The sequence below is a fragment of the Dryobates pubescens genome, chromosome 15 (assembly GCF_014839835.1).
Source record: "Dryobates pubescens isolate bDryPub1 chromosome 15, bDryPub1.pri, whole genome shotgun sequence".
Taxonomy (NCBI): Eukaryota; Metazoa; Chordata; class Aves; order Piciformes; family Picidae; genus Dryobates; species Dryobates pubescens.
The window spans coordinates 4,565,937-4,587,046 of record NC_071626.1 but is presented as its reverse complement, the minus strand read 5'-3'; the positions used below and the strand labels follow the sequence as shown (position 1 = coordinate 4,587,046).

At 42.8% G+C, this 21,110-nt stretch overlaps 1 protein-coding gene across 2 annotated transcripts in view; it reads right to left on the bottom strand.

The window, feature by feature from the left end:
• The window catches only part of NR1H4 (nuclear receptor subfamily 1 group H member 4), a 37,993-nt gene extending 17,802 nt beyond the window's left edge, over positions 1 to 20,191 (bottom strand). Inside the window, exons 1-3 of one of the 2 annotated variants that reach the window (XM_054167874.1) lie at positions 20,058 to 20,191; positions 9,995 to 10,357; positions 2,737 to 2,889 (exon numbers count right to left, since the gene is read on the bottom strand). In XM_054167874.1, the coding sequence (XP_054023849.1) occupies positions 2,737 to 2,889; positions 9,995 to 10,357; positions 20,058 to 20,142 (601 nt within the window). In that variant the 5' untranslated portion in view covers positions 20,143 to 20,191. The remainder of the gene's footprint in view (positions 1 to 2,736; positions 2,890 to 9,994; positions 10,358 to 20,057) is intronic. The other variant, XM_054167875.1, reaches the window with a different exon arrangement.
• Positions 20,192 to 21,110: the final 919 nt, after the last annotated feature.

Genomic DNA, 21,110 nt, shown 5'->3' with positions numbered 1-21,110 from the left:
AGCCGCAGAGTCAGATGGCAGTGGCCCTCCCTGGCTTTTGTTTCACGTCTGCCAGTTTGTGAACACGATAGGGCCGGCTTAAAAGTTTCATGTGGGCCCAGTCAGTATAATTTACACTGACCTATTTTGTTGTTGTTGCTGCTGGTGGGGTGTTTTTCTGTTGTACTGAGTCACTCAGGCTATTTTGAACCCTCCAAACCTTGGGACAATGGCTCAGGGCATCAGCAGCAGAGGGGAGTTATTTTCTTCTGCCACTTAGGGAGACATCGAGTGCTGTCATCATGGTGGCAGTGCCTGCTCATGCATTTATGTAGTGCATGAGAATATGTCATCTCTCTGGCTCGTGGTAGCCTGTTCAATTTGCAGAATGAAAGATTAATTCCATGAGGCTGGCACTGCATCCCAAACATGGATGGGGATTATTGTTTCTCGATGGAGCTTGTTGTTTCTCACAAAACCAAGGGTTAATATAGCAGCTCCTGATCAGGCTGAGGGATAGAAGTATATTCAAAATTCCAAGTAGGTTAATTTCCTGTATGAACCTAAATTGGCTTCACACATGTGGATGCTAAAATGATTGGAGCCATCATGAAAAATAAATGGTAGCCTTGTTCGTGGAAAGCAGGAGAGCAGATGGTTGCAGGCTGTTTTCAGGGGCACACTTGCAAAAGCAATGGGTTGACCAAAATTTTACTCAAAATGGAGTCTTAGATGTGTGCAGCTTAATGAATTCTCTAAGTTGTCAGTCTGAAGGAGTAATGGATGTAAGCTGCAGCACAGGAGGTTCCACCTCAACACAAGGGGGAACTTCTTTACTGTGAGTGTCACAGAGTACTGGAAGAGGCTTCCCAGAGAGGTTGTGGAGTCTCCTTCTCTGGACACTTTCAAGGCTGTCTGGATGCATTCCTCTGTGACCTGAGCTAGATTGTGTGGTCCTGCTCTGGCAGGGGGGTTGGACTTGATGATCTCTGTATCCCTACCAAACTCTGACATCCTGTGAACTGCTTTAATATGAAACATTATTGAAGTCCATCATAGAATTGTTTCAGTTGGGAAAAACCTCCAAGATCACCGACTCCTACCACCAACCTAAGATCGTCATGGCCATTAAACAATGTTCCAGAGTGCTATGTGCATGTGTTTCTTGAATACCTCCAACTTCATTTCTGGAAATAGTTCTACCTATGTGCCTATATGCAAGGCAGTAAAATCTATAGTGCAATGAGAAGAGCTAATATGGCCATAAAAAAGGGCTAGCCCTTAGCAGGCTTTGCCTGATTGCTGGGTGAGGTCTGGGAATACATGCTTGGCAAGTCCACAGAAACTTCCTGCTAGCAGCAGTCCTCCTGTTCAAGATGGCATTGTTTGAATGCCAAAATTTGCACTTGGCTAGCAAGAGCTTGACAGGGAAAGCCCCAGAAAAAACAAGCAAAGGGAAGCACAAAAACTTTCCTGCTCTGTCTTCCACAAGAGGCAAACTCTTCAATCACAGGGAGTCTCCCATAGACTCACTTCTATGATCGCTTTTCCTTCCCACTTAAGCAGACTAATGGCTGTCACCCAGTGCAGGACCACCCTTCCTACACCAGCTCTTACACCCTCGTGTCCCTCACCACCAAGTAAATCCCATGGCTTTTAAGTGCATTTTGTCTCTTTCAACAGGACTTAAGGCACAGGCACAGCAGCATCTATAATGAGCCTTTCACCTGCCAGATGGCATTTTTACAGCTGTTTTATTAAAAACAGTCTAATTAAATGTGGTGGGTTGAAATTACTCCCCAACATAATATCTGCCAGACCAGCTCAGTTGAAAGCAAATGAAGCTCTATTTACAAGCACACTACAATCTAGAAATAAGAAATGCAATGAATAAGTACAAAATATACAATACTTGTGTATATTTACAGTTTATAAACAACACAAGAACCCCTCTGGACAAAACCAGGGGGGTGTGAACAGCTTCCTCCTCTTCCCCTCCCTTCCCCCTGTACAGAGGACAAAAGAAAGAAGGAGAAAAGCAGTGAGTAGCTTAATTAGTACTTAGCCACAACAAAGAATGCAGCCAAGGTCAGCAAACCAGCAGAAGAGGAAAGAGAAAGTGTTAGTTTACACAACTAACTTTGTTAGATGTTAGACCAATGGGATCATTTAGACCATAGCATTACATTCCCTTCTACAAAGCAACAAAGCTGGGGAGGGGTTTGGAGCACAGACCTGTGAGGAGAGGCTGAGAGCTGGGGTTGCTTAGCCTGGAGAAGAGGAGGCTCCAAGGAGACCTTATTGCTGTCTACAACTCCCTGAAGGGAGGTTGTAGCCAGGTGGGGGTTGGTCTCTTCTCCCAGGCAACCAGCACCAGAACAAGAGGACACAGTCTCAAGCTGTGCCAGGGGAGGTTTAGGCTGGATGTTGGGAAGAAGTTCTTCACAGAAAGAAAGATTGGCCATTGGAATGTGCTGCCCAGGGAGGTGGTGGAGTCACCATCATTGGACATGAAGAGACTGGATGAGGCACTTGGTGCTGTAGTTTAATTGATTAGATGGTGTTGGGTGATAGCTTGGACTCTATGATCTTGAAGGTCTTTTCCAACCGGGTTAATTCCATTCTATCCAACAGTAATTTATTTGCACTCCATCACTTTCTACTCAACCTGTGAAAATTTTTTCATAGGCACAGCCTAAAACTACCACATGAACCAAACAGAGAATGTGATGCACACTGGCTACATGATGCAAATACCTGTATACATACATTCAGCCAACATGCCCATCTGCTTGCACTTCCTCAGCCGGCACTCCTGGCACTTTCTCCTCATGTACATGTCCATCTCGCAGTTGCCTCCATTTTTGCACTTGTACACAGCATTCTTGGTGATGCTTCGTCTGAAGAACCCTGCACAACCCAGCAGTGACACAAATAAAACACTTAAAGAGGCAAAGTAATCAAGTTGAAGAGCACTTCCACCCCCGTGGGGTTTTCTGAAGGACACACGCCTTCTGCTGCAACACCAGGCAGCGCTGCCTGGAGGGCTACAGTCTGGATATCTGTTCTTATAGCAGTTTCAAAGCCATAATTTAATAAGCTTGCAGCTATCTAAGGGGCTTGTGGTGGGTTGAAATTTCCCCCCCAACATGAAATTTGCCAGACCATCTCACTTGGAAGCAAATGAAAGCTGTATCTGCAAGCAAAACTACAATCTACAATGGAATGCAATGAATATGCACAAAATACACAGGGGTTACAATATTTACAGGTGTTTACAATTAATAAACAGCACAAGAACCTCCCTGGTCAAAGACCAGGGGAAGCTAATAACATCTCCCTCTCTGTCCCCATTTCTCCCCTGTACTAAATACAGAAGAACCAGAAGCAGAGAAGTTAATACCAAAGCAATGCAGCCAAAGTCAAGCAGAAGCAAGTTAATCTCTCTCCCAGAACAAAGAAGTGAGGAGAGAAAGAGAAATTATTTTGGGACAACTAGTTTTAGTCCCTTAATTCTAAACAATCCTATTGGGAGAGAGATCTTTATTTTCCTTTTTACACCCAACAGTGATTCATTTACATTTTTACTACTTTCTCTTCAAGATCTGTGGAAATATTTCAAAGGCACAGCCTAAACCTACCACAGGGCTTGGTGTCAGAAAGGTGGAGCCAGACTCTTCTCAGTGGTCCCCAGGGAGAGGATAAGAGTCATAAACTTGAACATAGGAAGCTCCATCTAAACACAACAAGGAACTTCTCTACTTTGGGGGTGGCAGAGCACTGGAGCAGGCTGCTCAGAGAGGTGGTGGAGTTTGTCTGTGGTGACTTTCGAGGCCTGCCTGGATGTGCCTCTTTGTGATCTGCCCTAGGTGATCCTGATCTGGCAGGAGGAATGGACTCAACGATCTTCAGAGGTCCCTTCCAACCCCTACCATTCTGTGAAATCAACATAAATCAGGGGCCAAAACTTTAGACATGAGCTCAAAGTATGGACCTGGAGTAGAACAGTGGAAATGTTTTGCTTGGAAAAGACCTTTAAGATTATCAGGTCCAACTGTTAACTAACCCTGCCAAGTCTGGTGCTAAGCCATGCCCCCGAGCACCACATCTCTCTAATTCACAAACACCTCCAGGGATGAGTATTCAGCCACCTCCCTGGAGAGCCTGTTCCAGCATTCTAGTTTCTTCTTATATCTAACCTAAACCTTCCCTGGTACAACTTAAGGCCATTTTATCACATCTTATCATTTGTTAAAGGGGAGATGAAACCAACACCCACCTGGCTGCAGCCTCCTATCAGGGAGCTGCAGAGAGCAACAAGGTCTCCCCTCAGTGAGGGGGGAGATCTGAGGAAAAGAAAGCTACCAGTACATTTATCAGCAGGCTGGAGAGCACTTTCACTGTGTGCTTTGTTAAACAGATCTTCTGGCAGAGGTTGCTCCTGCAAAAACTGTTGAAGGAAGGCACTGCTAGCTCGTGTATCATGCTGGGCTGCGAAGTCTCACTATGAGTCCTCTGTAACTTCCAAAGGTGCCCTTATTCTTGGGAGCTTCTACTGGCAGATCCCAGATTTACACTTCACTTCAAACCAGAGCTCTGAGTAAGTTTGCATTACCCAGAGTTATTCACAAAGCTTTTACTTTCTTACTGCCACTGGCTGGCACAATAAAACCACCACCATTTTCCAGCCTGGCACTCTGACACACCAAGAGCATCACCAGAGAAGATCCAGTGTCCCATAATCAAACTGCAGTGCAGAAGCAGATACAAGTCTGAATTTTCACAGAATCATTAAGGTTGGAAAAGACCTTTAAGATCACTGAGTCCAAATGTAACCCAGCTACCATGACCACTAAACCATATCCTGAAGTGCCCCCATCTACAGCTTCTTGAACCCCTCCAGGCATAGCAACACCACCACCACCACTCTGGGCAGCCTGTTCCAATGCCTGACCACTCTTTCAGTAAAGAAATGTTTCCTGCTATCCAACCTAATCCTCCTCTGGCACAACTTAAGCCCATTTCCTCTCATCCTATTGCAATTTTTGTCCACTGTGGTATTTGCCTGTGTGTTCTCTGCATGCATTCAGCTAAAATCCCATCCCACTGGGTGAAGTAACAAGTGATGTAATGATCTTGCTGTTCCCAGATGACAATTTCCCAACCTTGGGCCAGGTTTTTATGGTTGCATCACCTCTTCCAGGCACCAGTGTGTGGCCACCACTGAAAGAAAAAATTCCACTATCTGGTCACAACAATCTGGCTGTATTTCCTCCTTGAAATCTCTTCCATGCTGTCTGTTTTATTGGCTGCTTTTCAGATAAATAGAGTTGAGTGGCATCAGTCCCTTTTGAAATGCAGATTGCTTGGAATCTTTAGCAGCCCCAGGCATTATTTTTATTCATTAGTCACCTAGTGTCTAATATATTAATATTTACTGGTCAGGGAAGGGAGTTAAAAGCCTGGGTTTAAGCTGGAGGCTCTCACTCTCTGTTGAAGGAAACTGCATCTATTTTGCATAAGTTATAAATTGTATTTGTTAAATAGGAGCTCTGTCATTTATGATGCATATTAATTAGGGATAGATGTAGAAAAACCTCTGTATAAATATTTATGTCATCCCAAGTCCAATTGATTTTTATCACTCACCCTACCCACAAGGTCTTCATTTACTTTTTGCATGGAGGAGAAAAGGAGAAGAGCTTTAGAAAATGAATTCTTTTTTTAAAGCACATAAAAGAATGTGAAAGAAGAATGCAAAAACAGGAGTTAAAAAAAGCTGGGAAACAAGAAGATTCAAAGAGTCAAACATTTTCTCTTCAAAATAAAGTTTCCAAAAAGCAAAATAAAGGAGTTTTAGCACACTGCCCTTGCTTCAGTTTTGTAACAGTGACAAAACAGGAGCTGAACGTGAGCCAGCAGTGTGCCCAGGTGGCCAAGAAGGCCAATGGCATCCTGGCCTGCATCAGAAATAGTGTGGCCAGCTGGAGCAGGGAAGTCATTGTGCCCCTGTACTCAGCACTGGCTAGGCAACACCTTGAGGATTGTGTCCAGTTCTGGGCCCCTCAATTTAAGAAGGATATTGAGGCACTTGAATGTGTCCAGAGAAGGGCAACGAGGCTGGGGAGAGATCTCAATCACAAGCCCTATGAGGAGAGGCTGAAGGAGCTGGGGTTGTTTAGCCTGGAGAATGAGGAGACTCAGGGGAGACCTTCTTGCTCTCTACAACTACCTGAAAGGAGGTTGTAGCCAGGTGGGGGCTGGTCTCTTCTCCCAGGCAACCAGCACCAGAACAAGAGGACACAGTCTCAAGCTGTGCTTGGGGAAGTTCAGGCTTGAGGTGAGGAGAAAGCTCTTCCCAGAAAGAGTAATTGGCCATTGGAATGTGCTGCCCAGAGAGGTGGTGGAGTCACCATCCCTGGAGGTGTTCAAAAAAGGATTGGATGAGGCACTTGAAGTCATGGTTTAGTGGTCGTGAGGTCTTGGGTGATAGGTTGGACTTGATCTCTGAGGTCTTTTCCAGCCTTATTGATTCTATGATTCAAATCACAGTTTTCTTCCACACATTTCTTCATCATTCATTTTATTCAGTTATCAGATTTCTTCATCCTCAAGTTAGCTTTTTAGCATGAATGACATTCATATTATTCAGTAATTATTAAATGTGAAGATAAACTGCCTGAGCTATTTTGTGTGTGTTTGTGTGAGGAGGTTTACGAAGACTCAGAGGTAAATCACGAAGGGCAGCTGGTAAACTAATGAAAGGGTAGCCCCCAAAAGCTGAAGGTTTTGCTGGCATGGTTCAGCTTTTATCTGATCTGGCCAAAACACAAAGGAAAAAAAGAAAAGCTCACATTGGCTGAAAATAATTGAGTTTGCTTTGTTCTCTCAGCTAGTCATGAATAAGATTAATTATGGCTAGAGCTGCTCCCATGTTACTGATGCTGATTTTTCTTATGGATATAGAATAGAATTAACCAGGTTGGAAATGACCTTTGAGATAGTGTTGGATGATAGGTTGGGGTCTATCTAATCAACTAAACCATGGCACCAAGCACCCCATCCAGTCTCTTCCTTAACACCTCCAGCATGGTGACTCCACCACCTCTCTGGGCAGCCCACTCCAATGGCCAATCACTTTCTGTGAAGAACTTCTTCCTAACATCCATATTATGCAAGGCTGAAGGAGGACAGCTGTTAAAAATGTTGATGGCAGCTTTCTAAATGTCTCTGCCATTCTGATGCCCAACTGCTTAGGGGTTTTCAGTTTAGAGTTTTTGAAGTTCCCAAGTGCTTACAAAGCACCTGCCCCATGCTCATGTGGTGAGCATTAGCACAAAGATAAGTTTAAAGAGAGTCCCTTCCTCGCTGAAGTAATCTCAGTCTGGCATGAGAGACAGCAGGATTGGTTTGAGGACCTCAAAAGCTCGTACCACCAGCCTGCATAGAAGGAATTCCCACCGAGCTTTTCTTTCAGCAGAACTTATTCTGTAGCTTTATGGAACAAGTGCAATACTTGTTCTGTAACATCTGAAAATGGCCCTTAAAATCCAGTATAAACTGAGGGTAACACCAGAAAGTCTTTGGTGTCTGTCTGCAAAGGTTGTCTCAGAAATGCCCTCTACAACAGCAGGCTTTGAAGCATATTCTGCTTCTCCCTGTACTGTAAGACTGCATGAACTGTTTTGTTCTTTGAACCACCACTCTGATGCTACTATTGTTAATCAAGGCAGCATTTTCTGAAGTGATATGCCAGAGATAAGAGGAGCCTCAAGGAAGCCTTTCTATTCCTATTTTTTTGCCACAGGCAAACACTGAATGAGAGCAAATGTGCTGTTTAATCTGCTTTTGGATAATAGGTAAAATATTAATGAAATGGCTCCTACTGATTTGTTAATACCTGGTAACCTATCAAAATAATACACTGAAGTGTAGACTCCTGCCTGTATCTTTAGACTAATGTTCTCATGAAGGACAGCAAATAAGATCTTAATATTGTTCCTTCTGCCCAAGAAAGGAAAATAAGAAGAACAGAGGGTGTTGCTGAATGCATTAACCAAGAAAGAAAGGAGGAAAATACAAATTAACATATTAATCAGAGGACTGAGTCCCATAAAAATGTATGCACAGCCTCCCCCTTTGAATGAGAATGTCTGGCATTAATGAAGCCAGGGTGCAGCAAGACAAGCTCTTGTCCTACAGAGAGGGATCTGCATATTATTTTGGACAGATATTCAGCATAAATTAACAGGCTTGCTGCCAAAAAGAATGTCTCACTTCATACTCGGATGTGGGACACGTGAGGTAATCTACTGCACCGAGGAGAAACACAGCTGAAGTACCAAGCCCAGTTTTGGTCACCATGCTTTGATGGTAATGTACAGCCATGGAAAACTTCCCACAGATACACAAGAACAATGAGAGGGCTAGAAAACACATTATCCCCTTTGCTTTGTCAGACAAAAATCACCCTCCTCAGCATGTCCTTTTTACTGAATCATCTGGCACTCTAACAGCCTCTGCAGTTTATTGTAGAAGCAGAATGCATTACCTTCAAATCAGTCAGCTTTAATTATGTTTGACCAAGGCTACTCTCCTCTGTAATTGATGTTGCAGTCATGAAACAGAGTGAAAACATGAAACAAATTATCCCAATAAAACAGTAAAATTATGGATACATAAGAGCAATTCAAAGTGAATCAGAGGAACACCTATTTCCTTTCACCACAGGTTTGAGCCCAAGTATTTACCTGGCGGTATAACCCCTCTCCTAGAAACAGTCTTTACAGATTTCAGAGTTTATAAATTGTCCTTGAACACTGCTAAAATATTTAATAATGAAGCTAATAACCAGTAGGAATAGCTCACTAACAGAGTAAATGTATCATTACTTGAAATCTTCACATCAAAACTGAGTTTATTCTGGTTTATGACGGCAGCGTTCCTGAGAGTTAATTCCTATGTGTTTTACTTTGAAACTATTCACACAGACAGCAGAAATAACTTAGTCTCTTATTTATTGGAATTATTGAGATAAACTGTGTTCATGTTTAGAGGGATTGACCAATGTGGTCTGTTGTGCCTCCAAATGAATTTGTGATAGATAAAGCACACTGAGATATTTTAGTGGTTCAGCAATGTTCACAGAAGTGATAATGAAATATTTACTCACAGCATTGAGTGAAAAGCTGAGGCATTATCTTTCTTTCTGTAAGAAAGCCTTGTCACAGCTTAACTGTGTTTAAGTATAATTTTGGTTATTCCACACCTTTTGTCCCTCTCCTCTAATATACCTGGCAATTGTGTTTCCCATAATGGCAGTGATTTTCTACATCCCATTTATCCTGAACCCAACTTAGGGCTTCTGTTCTCTTAAGCAGCAAGATATTGAGCCTACAGATATCTCCCATGTCCTGAAGAAGCCCCCTCCCTAGGGACAGGGGCTATCCCTACAAGAAAGTCTAGAATTAGAAACCCCTTCATTTCCCAAACCTGCAGACACCCACCACGTCCTGTTGGAGCTGGAGGAAAGAGCTTCTCTGGCAACAGCCTGCAGATGGGAGCTGACTGCCTCCCCTTCCTTTAAATGCACACTACAGGAAACATTTGGGCTGGCTTTGCAGCTGATTTCTAGGGCAACCTAGCACTCAACTTCCAGGGGACTCCATGGGTTTGGTTCCATCCACGGGCAGAGGTGGGCATGAACAGCCTCTAATCATAGCCAAGCTTCCAAGCCCCCACACTTGAGTTTGCCAAGAGCTAGAGATGGCTCAAGAGCTGTTGGCTAGCCAGCTGTGCTCTACAATCACAGGACAGTGGTGGAGATGCTGCCAATCTGGTTTGAAAAAATACATAGTGTTCACCAAATCTAAACAGAAATCTCTAAAGTGCTCAACAACTCAGATCAAATAAACAAACAAGAGAGGAATACACACACACACACACTTTGGGTTTGTTTTTTTTAAACTCTTGTGCTTCTTAGCTGACTTGCACCCTGTAATTGGTTGCATCCTACCTTTGCATCCTTCACAAGTAAGAGCATTGTAGTGGTAGCCAGAGGCTTTGTCACCGCAGACCACACAGAGCTCTTCTCCTTTCACTCTTCCTGTGGAGTGACCCAGTCTTGGCTTTTTGGCTGCAGGAATATCTGTGATCTCTGTCTCTCTTGTGAAAAAGGTCTCTGAGGGTATTCTCCTGAGCTCATACATCCCGGGGGAGTACCACTCCTCATGCTGCGGAGGGTAGAAGCCCAGGTTGGAGTAATAGGGCGGCGAGGAAATCTGAGGCTGAACCTGGGGAAATGGCACGCTGTTGTACTGTGTGTAAGGTGACACATCTGCCTCTTGCACTGGAGAACTCATTGGCTCTGACAGGACACCTGGAAAATAATAATGCAAAATCCATTTCCAGTACTGCCATGAAACCGCAGTTGTTAGAGAAGGTTCCACTTCCAGACGTTCCTCTCAAATCCATAACCACAGATTGCTTTATCTGAGCTTAGATTTGCTGTGGTCCCCTCAAAAACCACACTGCAAGTTATTTTGGAAGTAACAGAGCCATTCTCATTCACTCCTGTATTATTGGTGGAAAAGTCTGGCACTGGCACTTACATAAAGCACTCTTGACAGGCACCATGCAGCTAATTACAAGGGAGAGCAATCAACATCACGGAGAAGCTAGCAAGCCAAATTAGGTCTCACAGCAGAATGAAGGAAATCTAAAGAAAAGCCAAAAAATCCTCTGGCATTAATGAGAGTTAGATCCAGACTCAAACATCATATTAATTTTTATTTAATTGTGAATGGAAGCATCATGACAGGGAAAAAACTGCTTTGAGCAAAGGTAACAAGAGGGAGGCTTAATTAGAGGATGAAGAATGTGTAATAAACCTTCAAGCAAAGCCTGAAAGGGGAAAATGAGGTTACCATGAGGGAACAGGGAAGATATTCCTGATGTAAGTGGTGAAGTGTGATCATCTTTGTCATCCAGCCTTCAGTGGCCACCCAGCCAGGCTCTGCAGCCTGAACCTGAGCCCCTACAAGCCTGAGCAGTTGTGTGATGCTTATGTGAAACACCTGCAAGCCAACAACAAACCTGGCAGCGGTACAAGGAACGGCAACCTTTCCTGTTGGAATCAACACAATACCTGGAGCCTACCTTAGCTTTGCCCATTAAATAGCAGATTAAAAAATGTAAATAATTGAAGTGTCTTTTTTTTTTTCCTCCCCTGTGCTGCAACAACATCTAGCAGTGCTTGTAAGGGGCATTAAAACCAATCCCATGCCACACAGCTGAAAAGAGTGATTTCAAAGTTACTTGCAAACTGCTTCATGTTTTCTCTTGGAGAAAGCAAAGTCTTGCTCTTCCATGAAAACAATGACACAATTATTTCCTTAGTTCCAAGAAGAGAATCTGAGAGAAATGTTGCATCTTTCCAGGAAGATGCTGAGTCCCACTTCTGTTGGAATCAACAGTAGCATTTACAAGGAAATCATAGATTAATGTGGCCATTGCTTAACAGTGTTTCAGAAGCACATCAAAAAGGTTTTTTTCATCACATAAAACTGGTTCCCTGCCCAGTCTCCTCTGTTTCTGAAGATGCAAAGCCAATGAAGAAATGCTAAGAGGAGAGAGCATCCGTTTAGGACAGATCTTGACTTGCTGGAATGTGTCCAGAGAAGGGCAGCAAAGCTGGGGAGAGGTTTGGAGCACAGCCCTGTGAGGAGAGGCTGAGGGAGCTGGGGTTGCATAGCCTGGAGAGGAGGCAGCTCAGGGCAGACCTTATTGCTGTCTACAACTACCTGAAGGGAGGTTGTAGCCAGGTGGGGGTTGGTCTCTTCTCCCAGGCAACCAGCACCAGAACAAGAGGACAAAGTCTCAAGCTGTGCCAGGGGAGGTTCAAACTGGATGTTAGGAAGAAGTTCTTCCCAGAAAGAGAGGTTGGCCATTGGAATGTGCTGCCCAGGGAGGTGGTGGAGTCACCATCGCTGGAGGTGTTTAGGAAGAGACTGGATGGGGTGCTTGGTGCCATGGTTTAGTTGATTAGATGGTGTTGGGTGATAGGTTGGACTCGATCTCAAAGGTCTCTTCCAACCTGGTTAATTCTATTCTATTAGCAATGACAACAATAAGTTAAATCTATAGCAGGGGAGCCTTTGCTCTGTTGTCTCACTTCAGTCAGTGCCAGAAACTAACCTTGTCATTTCACCTACTTTTTCTCTTTCAAGGTCTCAGACTCTCTGCAGCATTCTGCCCTTGCTACTTTATGGTGCACAACAAGCCATACAAGGCCTTTGGATCTGTGTAGTTGCTGCATTGTCAAAAGGACATCTTTGCCAATAGCAAATGCTGAGGTCCCAGTTCATTAATAAGCAACAAGATGTACATCTGGGAAAGTGTGACCAAAACCAAACAAGAATAATGGTGTCATTTATTATTAACAATTAGTTCAATTATGTTTGTATTTAGAAGAGGCCAGGGGCTGAGGGAACTGGGGTTGTTTAGTCTGGAGAAGGGAAAGCTAAAGATAGATCTTAATTGCTCTCTACAGCTACCTGAAAGGAGGATGTAGTGAGGCCAGTCTTAGTCTCTTCTTCCAAGTAACTAGTGATGGAATGAGAGGAAATGGCCTGAAATTGTACTAGGGAAGGTTTAGATTGGCTATTAGGAAAAAATTCTGTACAGAAAGAGTGGTCAGGCATTGGAACAGAATGCCCAGGGAGGTGGAGTTGTCACCAACCCTGGGACTAGAGAAGCACGTAGATGTGGTGCTTCAGGATATAGTGGTCATTTTAGCTGGGTTACAGTTGGACTCAATGATCTTAAAGGTCTTTTCCAACCTTAATGAGTCTATGACTACTCTACTAGCAGAAGAATAGCAGAAGGTACTCCCCAAACCCAAGTTTATGCCCTTTACATAAACACCATAGACATATGGAGACCCAAGACAGAACACAGGCATGTGAGGACTCCATGGAAGAGCCTTGAGGCAAAGTTACAGCTTCATGCATCAAATGCAAATTGCCACTGATACCTGCCAGCGGTGGCAGAACAGCTAAAGGGTGAGGACAGCAGTGATTTGATGCTGACCTCTATTGTTCAAGGAGTCTTTAATTATATTTACCATTTGGTGAGAGTTCTGCTCATTGAGTTTGGTCAAGGTACTTCAGGTTGAAATCTGGTATTAATTTTGAGACAGATGATCAGAGATCAGTCTCTCTGGAAATGAATCTGTTCACCATGGACACCCATGTCAAATTTCCTGTTATTAATTACTTAGTTGATTGAGCATGCTGAAGGAAAGTGGGATAATCTCAAAATGAAAAGGAAGAATTTGTTGATTTTTAGCTTTGTGTCATCCATAGGAAACTCCACTAAAGCTCCACACCAGCCTGCTTGGGCATCTGAAAGAGTGAGAAGGTAAAAAAATCCTTCTACAGAAAAAAGGATTAGTTTCAGTGCATTCAGTCAGAATGGCCAAAGAACTGCAGCACATCCTGAGACAATATTGGGGGGTTAAATAAACAACTTTAGGTCCATTTGGGTTACTGGTATGCTTAGAAAACTCTTCAGTCATGAATTCTACTTCTGGGAGGGAAAAAAATGATGAAGAAAAATGTGGGTCCTAATGTGTGAAGTTAACTATGGGAGACAAAACCTAACCAGCCAGTGTCTCCTCTTTTCTCCCTTCTGCATCAGGTACAAATAGTTTAGCTGAATTGAGCCCATTCTCAGAGCAATGGAGGGGAAAAGGAAGAACAGACAGGGTAGAGAGAGCCTGAGAGGACATAACTGTGTTTTATGCAGGGTTACAGCTAAAACTCTTGGAAGTGCTCTGATACTACTTATGGAGATCAGATGGATTTGTAAAGATAATGAGGTTGTAATTATGTAGGTTCTCCCTTAGCTTAAAGGTTTGGGGGATTCCCACCCCCAGCAAGGGGAGGTTTATATTTTTTGTACGTTTTCTTTTCTCTCTCTCTCTTTTCTGTTACTAAGTAGGGCTGTTTGAAGTCATCCAACTTGGACTGCCTCAGTGAAACAGACCAAAACCAGCTTTCAAGACACCATTCTCTACTCCAAGCAGACCAAAGCCAGTTTTCAAGACACCAATTCCCCCAAATTATCAATGAGTCTAGAATTAAATATTGAGAGAAAAAACCTGCTCCAAAGCACCAGTGCTCTAAAGTTATTCCTAAAAGTATTTATTGAAAACTGTGAGGTGTTCCATAAAGGAGCTTTCATAATGAAACTTTCACTCATTTTGAGTTAAAGAAGTCCTTTTACTCTGAAATATGTTTGGAAAAAAATATTACACCCCCCCCCCCAACCAACCATTTCAAAACCCATTTGAAACAAATTATGAGTTTGAAAAAGAAACTAGATACCTCACAATTACTGGAACAAAAATATTTCTATGACCTGATTCAAAAGCACAGTTTGAGCTGTGTTCCCCATCCCACAGTTCCAGCAAAAGCAGAAGGGGCTCTGCATTCAGAGGCATAGGGTCAGCTGCTGCCCTGAGTGACACTTGAAAGCCAGACTGATTTTTTGGACTTGTGCTTTGCAAAGTACATGTGAGTCTAGACCAAATAGTTTCTTATCACAAAAGAGAAATAATCTTATCTTGCCAGCTGGAAGGTACATGAGCTTTTATCCACATAGATACTAGCAGAAGTCTAAGCTGGGCTGGTCTCATGCCACCGTGAAGTGTGAACCGGCCCACTGAAACCATGGGAGCTGCAGCAGCGTAAGCAGTGAAAGTGAAATCAGGAGCAAGCTCACTGCAATACAGCAAGACTTTTAGGAACATACCTTTTACTTCTTTCTTTAAAGAAAGGCTACTTAAGCACACAGAAAAGTGATATTACCTATAGCTGCAGATCTTTTGCAATCTTTTAGAAAGTCAGACTTCATGATCACAGAACCATAGAATTGTTAGGGTTGGAAGGGACCTCAAGGACCATGCAGTTCCACCCCCCCTGCCATGGGCAGGGACACCTCACACTAGATCAGGTTGCTCACAGCTACATCCAGCCTGGCCTTCAAAATCTCCAGGGATGAGGCTTCCACCACCTCCCTGGGCAACCTGTGGCAGTGTCTCACCACCCTCATGGGGAAGAACTTCTTCCTAACATCCAATCCGAATCTACCCATTGCTCTTTTTGTTCCATTTCAGATTGTCTTTTGAAAATAAAAACTTGGGTAGGGTTTTTTGTTGTTGTTTTATTTATTTTGATTAAACCCCCTACTTCCCAGAAATCTCAAAAGCTTCCTAAAATCAAAGTAAAACCTCCACACCAATGGCGTGGCCATCATGTAGCCAATATTTTTCCACAATACCACTTTAAACTGTAACTCATAGGAGAGTTTTGCTTTGGTTCCTTTACATTTTGCACAGAATATTTTACAGGAGACATAAAACAAAACCAAAGTTATCTGAGTGGCTTTAGCCACTTGGAGAAGTGTAAAGATTTTCCCTGTGGGAACTAAAGGAAGTGCTTTCAGTTTGGAGAATTATGCTAAGGTTACGTGCAGACTGAAAGTAGTTTTATTCCCAATATTACAGGAATTAAAATGAGATCACATTTTAATGTAAAAGTTATTGTTCCACTAACATAAAGCTAATTAAAGAGGGAAAAACAACTTCTAAGCTGGTTTAAAACATGAATCTCTGTCAGCTATTCACAAAGGAATTTAAAGTAGGAAGAACACAAGTGAAGATGAAGTCATTTGAAAACCAAAGCATAACTGCTAAAATCCTGATTTAATTCCAAACAGATTATTTGCAGATCTTTAAAGATCACTTGGTTTAAAATAACCTTCCAGCATCCTACACTTTCAAGAAAGAAGAATAGATAGCAAACACATCCAAGCAAGAACACAGCAATATCCTACCTTAGGCTGTCCTCAGTCTGACCATTTCCTGAAGGAAAATACTCTCTCCTTAAGGTACCCAGTCCTCCTTGCTCTCTCTTTTCCCCCCCCTATAGACTACATAAAACTTCTTAGTTCTGCTTTGTCTGTATCCTGTTAACTTCTTTACTCTGAGAGCTTTCTTGAAGACTAGCAAAGGAGTGATACAGGCCAGAGGTTATATAGTTTACTGATTAACCTCATTGCAGAGAAACTTGTTTGTAGATGTCTGAAACAATAGCAATGTCCATTCCCAGTGTGGATTTACCTGGGTAAAATTTGGTTACCATTCAAGGGGTTGCCTCCAAGTAGCCCAGGCATTGTGGTTTATTTACAATGTTTTTATCAATAGGTTTTAGTGATGCCAGGTGATCCTGTGTAATGGATTCAATTATCACAAGCAGCATGTCCTACCTGACTGGATTAACAGATGGTTTTTTTAAGCACAGAAATATTGTACTCTCAAAAAAACCAGAACAGTCCAAAGAGCTCAGGCCATACTGGACATCATCTGCATGACAAGATACAATTGTGCCAGGGAGGTGTCCTTGCCCCAGGGTCAAATGTCAAGTACCAATTCTCTGTGTGCCATAGGGGCAACTACCTCTCTAAATCAGGCAGAAGGAATCTGCACTGCATTGCAGACTTCACTTTTCTGGGCCCAGGCAGCTTTCCTCTGGCTCTCAGAAATGATTAGTATAGGTCACTTCAGTTCACAGCATCTGTAACATTGAGGGGTGTGCTAGATGCTACCCCAGGGAGCCTATACGAAGTCTGGAGAGGGATCTTTCATAAGAGTGCCTAGCAATAAGACAAGGGGGAATGGTTTTAAGCTGAGGGAGAGTAGATTTAGACTGGATGTCAGGAAGAAGTTCTTAGGAAGAAGGGTGGTGACAATCTGGAATAGGTTGCCCAGAAAGGTTGTGGATGCCTCCTCCCTGGGAGTGTTCAAGGGTAGGTTGGATGAGGCCTTGAGCAGCCAAATCTAGTCGAGGCATCCCTGTCTATGACAGGGAGATCCTTCCAACCTAAGCCATTCTTGAATTCCATGAAGTCAGAAGATTGTGTGGCATACCTTGGCTTAATGGCAGCTAAGGCAGGAAGATACAAACTCCACTGAGTGTTAGAGGACAGTGTAGGGTCAAAGGACCAAAAAGTACTGCAGCTGCGCCCTTGACGCCTTTTGGGAAGAGTCTCTGGAGTCTCAAAGGCCTTACTGAAGCAATCCAAACCAAAGCCCCAGAGCAGTTATGTAGTGTTAAGATGCACAGTTAAAGGTACTGTGTATCTCAGTTTCATCCTCTTTCATTTAGCACTGTGCATGAGCCCACTGAGACCCAACATCCCATCTGTGACCAGAGGTATGTCTAAGAATCACACCTGGAAACAAATAGGCAGAGAATTAAGTTCCAGACTGCAAGACGAGCCTTATTTCATGAAAGGATCTCCTTTCTAAGCTATGGTCCACACATGACTCTCACATGCACAAAAGAAAGCATCACACAAATGCATTTTGATTTTGCCCTTGCTTGGTGGTTCAACCTTCACTCTCAGAGCCCTGTTCATCTGCATTCCTTCTGTCTGAATTATTTTTTCCTCATATTGCCACTCTGTATTGGCTCTCCTCATGGTCCTTATGCATGCACAATGTTCTGTTTTAATTTGTGTTGTTTTGTTCCCCTTTGATCTGGGGGTCTGTTACTGGCCTAATTATCTTCTCTACAGGAATAAAGCCAGATGTTGCATCATCTGCCAGGTGGTCCTAAAGACATGTAGTTATTTAACATATCCTATGATCCTAGAGCTGTTTAATCCATTTGGACACTTAACCCTACTACTTGGGGTTTTAAATAAAAGCCTAACTACAAATTCATCTCGAAGGAGTCAGCCTTTCTAACTCACTTTAGGCACTGCTGTCTTCCTTACAACAGTTTTCAGTGGCATTTCATTTAAGGCTAGTTTGGAAAGATTTCTTTCTCTTCCCCTTCAGTACATGCCATTTTCTGGTTTATTCTTCCTTGCCTACTTTGATTTTCAAGAGTGCTCATTCACCCCAAAAGCAGCGTTCTCAGCCAGTGACCGTACAATAAGGATGGCGGATGGCTTTCTAACCTTGTTGTATTTTGATGTCACATTACAAGACAACACTGTCAAGACATCAAAAAACCCCAAACTTATAAGAGTTTGCAGACTCCACTAAATTGAGGGGGAGTGTTGATCTGCTCAAGGGTAGGCAAGCACTGCAGAGGGATGTGGACAGGCTAGATGGAAGGGCTGAGGCAATTTCTCATCTGTATTACATCAGAGCTGTGATCAGTCCTAGCATCCATGCATATTCTAAGGGTAATTTAAAAAGAAAAGCTTTCTTCCTGCTTTTTGGGTTCATACCTGCCAAAACTGAGCGTTGAAAAGATGCAAGTAATTTACAAGTACGAAATGAAGAAGCCAACCCATTCCCTACGGGCATTTTGAGGAGACAGTGGTATTCTCACAATGAGCAAGTCTCTCTGTGGACTCAGTTACATATTATATCTGATGGGCTTTTCTTCCCTAGCTATAAAATGGAAAGACACCAAGTTTGTCAAGAATTACCTTCCAAGACTTGAGTGACATCCCACAAAACAGGGCCAAGTGGCCATAGAAAGCAGCAGTCAGCTTAAGTGAAGCATGGAGTGCGCTAAGCTTGCTTCCTAATAGAACCCCACATTCAACCCCTTAATACATCATTCCTTTCTGTTACAGAAATGTCAGCTTGAATTAAATCTCCATTGTGCTAAGCTCTGAATACCTATTATGGGAGAGACAATCCCTGCACTGAAGAACTCCCCATTTCTGAGTAAGATTTCAGTGTGAAGGGAAAGTATTTTAGGTGAACATGCTCCCTTATTTATAAACAGTAATGGTCAGGTAAAGCACAATGAAACAACTAGGAGAAAGCAGATATTGGGGGGGGTAATGTTAAAAATGTGAAGCAGTTCACTTATGTAGGACTTCTAAGGGGAAGACTGACTAAAAAATTTGGCACCCTAGATAAAAGCATTGTTGTTCTCCTCGTGGCCTGACACTGGAATTAACAGGTAGCAAGGAAGTGGTTTAGCTATTTACATATATGTTAAAACATTTCCCCCACCAAAACCCAACATATTTAGGGGGAAAAAAGCCCACAACACCACACACTAATGCAAAGAGTTTTGCTTATCATAAGTGATAGTGCTTTAGCTTTGCTGTATGGAGCCAGGAGATGGACAGAAGTCTGATTTGGAGAGATGCTCCCAACATCGAAGAGCTCTGCCACAGCAATGGCTCTGAGTGTTAGAGTCCTTCCAGGCCTGAGCTACAATTCTAGCTTCAGACAGATGAAATTGTTATGGTTTTAATTTTTCCAGCACTAAAAAAGTCAGAATTCTGGTCTTATTTGGACTGGAAACTTCTGAAGTGTGGCAGCTTTCTGTGGGGGTCTCTATTGTGCACAAGGCCCTGAATGCATCATTTTACTTAATGAAGCCCCTTCTGCTGCCAAAAGGCTAGAAGATGTATTATTCCTCTCTTTTTCCTTAGCAGTACATATAACAGAAGTTAGCTTCTCCATGCTTATAAACTATTGACCAAGAATTCATTAACAAACCCATGTTTAGCCTTGAGGATTTCCATGGAGCTGGAGCAAGGACTATTTTCCAGCCTGCATCATGAGTTTTCTTGTGCATTGGGGTTAAGAGAATAGGCTATTAATAGCCTTAATAAGACAATGTTTTTAATTTAGGTGAAATTGCTTTCAGGAATTTGCATAAGATGGCAATGCAAATAGATTGCAGTAGAATTTCATCACAAATGAACTGAAAAATATATCTATTCAGCTTGATTTAGGAGACTCACATGAAGATAACATCCAGCCTACATAGAAAAGTCTGTCTCTGCTTAATGGTTTCAGGTGATAAATGGTGATCTAAAGAGCCATCAAGTTGTGCTGTGAGCAGTGGCGAGAGCAATAGCATGCAAGATTACAGCAAAACCACAGACATAATTTGTTATTAATACCATAGGTACTAAAAATTTTGTAAGGTTGGCACATGTCAACCACATGTCCTTGACTTGAGACTTCACTGCACTCTTGAGGTTTCTGAGTAACAGGTAACTTGCTATTTGGACCTACTTTGGTGACTTACCAAACAAATGAGGACCTTCAGCAAGAGAAAATCCATCAGCAGTGGCTAGTTGGTGAGGTCCTATTAAATTCATTTCAGATCCCATTTATTCTTCAGTTTAGGGGCAAAAGGCTAATTAAGAAATAGATTGAAAGGAGAGCCTGAAAGATATAAAGCGAAATAAAAAGAGTATTTAAAACAAGATACATATTGCAAGGCATATTCAGAAGGTTGCTTCAATATTTACTGTCCAACTGTGGCTTACAGTGCCTAATTCAGCCTTTAAATAAGATGCTGCATCTAGTTTGATTTTTCCTTGCTGGGGTGTATTTTATTTGCTATGCTTCTGCTGTTCATTAAAAACTAAGGGGCATTTTATGCTCAACCTTATTCAACCATTCACAAACTAAAGCTCTAGTCTGACCTGCTGAGGGTGTGCTGCCCAGCCCTCCCTCCTCCCTCCCTCTTTCCAGGGAACACCAATTGTTTGCACTGGTTTGGGTTTTTTCCATCACCCTTTCACTGTTTTCACTTACAGAAAAAGTTTAAGGTTATGGTTAGGTCAGAAGAACTAAGTCAGGAAACTTGGGCTTAATTTCCAGCAACTGGCTCTTTATCTTGCCTTCAGTAATTACTGTCTGAGCAAGATAAACAATGGCAACACCAGAAAGCAAACCTTGGTCTAATGTCCAAGCTTGCACACTCACTCCCTTTGTAGTGTCAAGCAGCTGCCCAACTCTCACTTGGGAGAAGCTCATGTCTGCTCATTACTCCACTTTCCTATCAGGTCAGATGAAGCAGGAAGGAGAAGGTACAGGGCCACATTCATCAAGAGATGAAAGCTGCTCCAACTGCTAGACTATTAGATAAGAGACAACAGACCTGCCATAACCACCTACTCATGCAGAGATTATGGCTAGAGCAGCACCATCAAGGAGGAAGCTGTGCAAGAGGCTCCTTTGCCCAAATCTGTCTCACATGGGCGAGATAGGGCAACTCAAGATTGCATTTGAGGCAGGACCTTCAGCAACAGAACATACAGCTCCAATAAGGAGGTGCCTCAAGAGTCTGTGC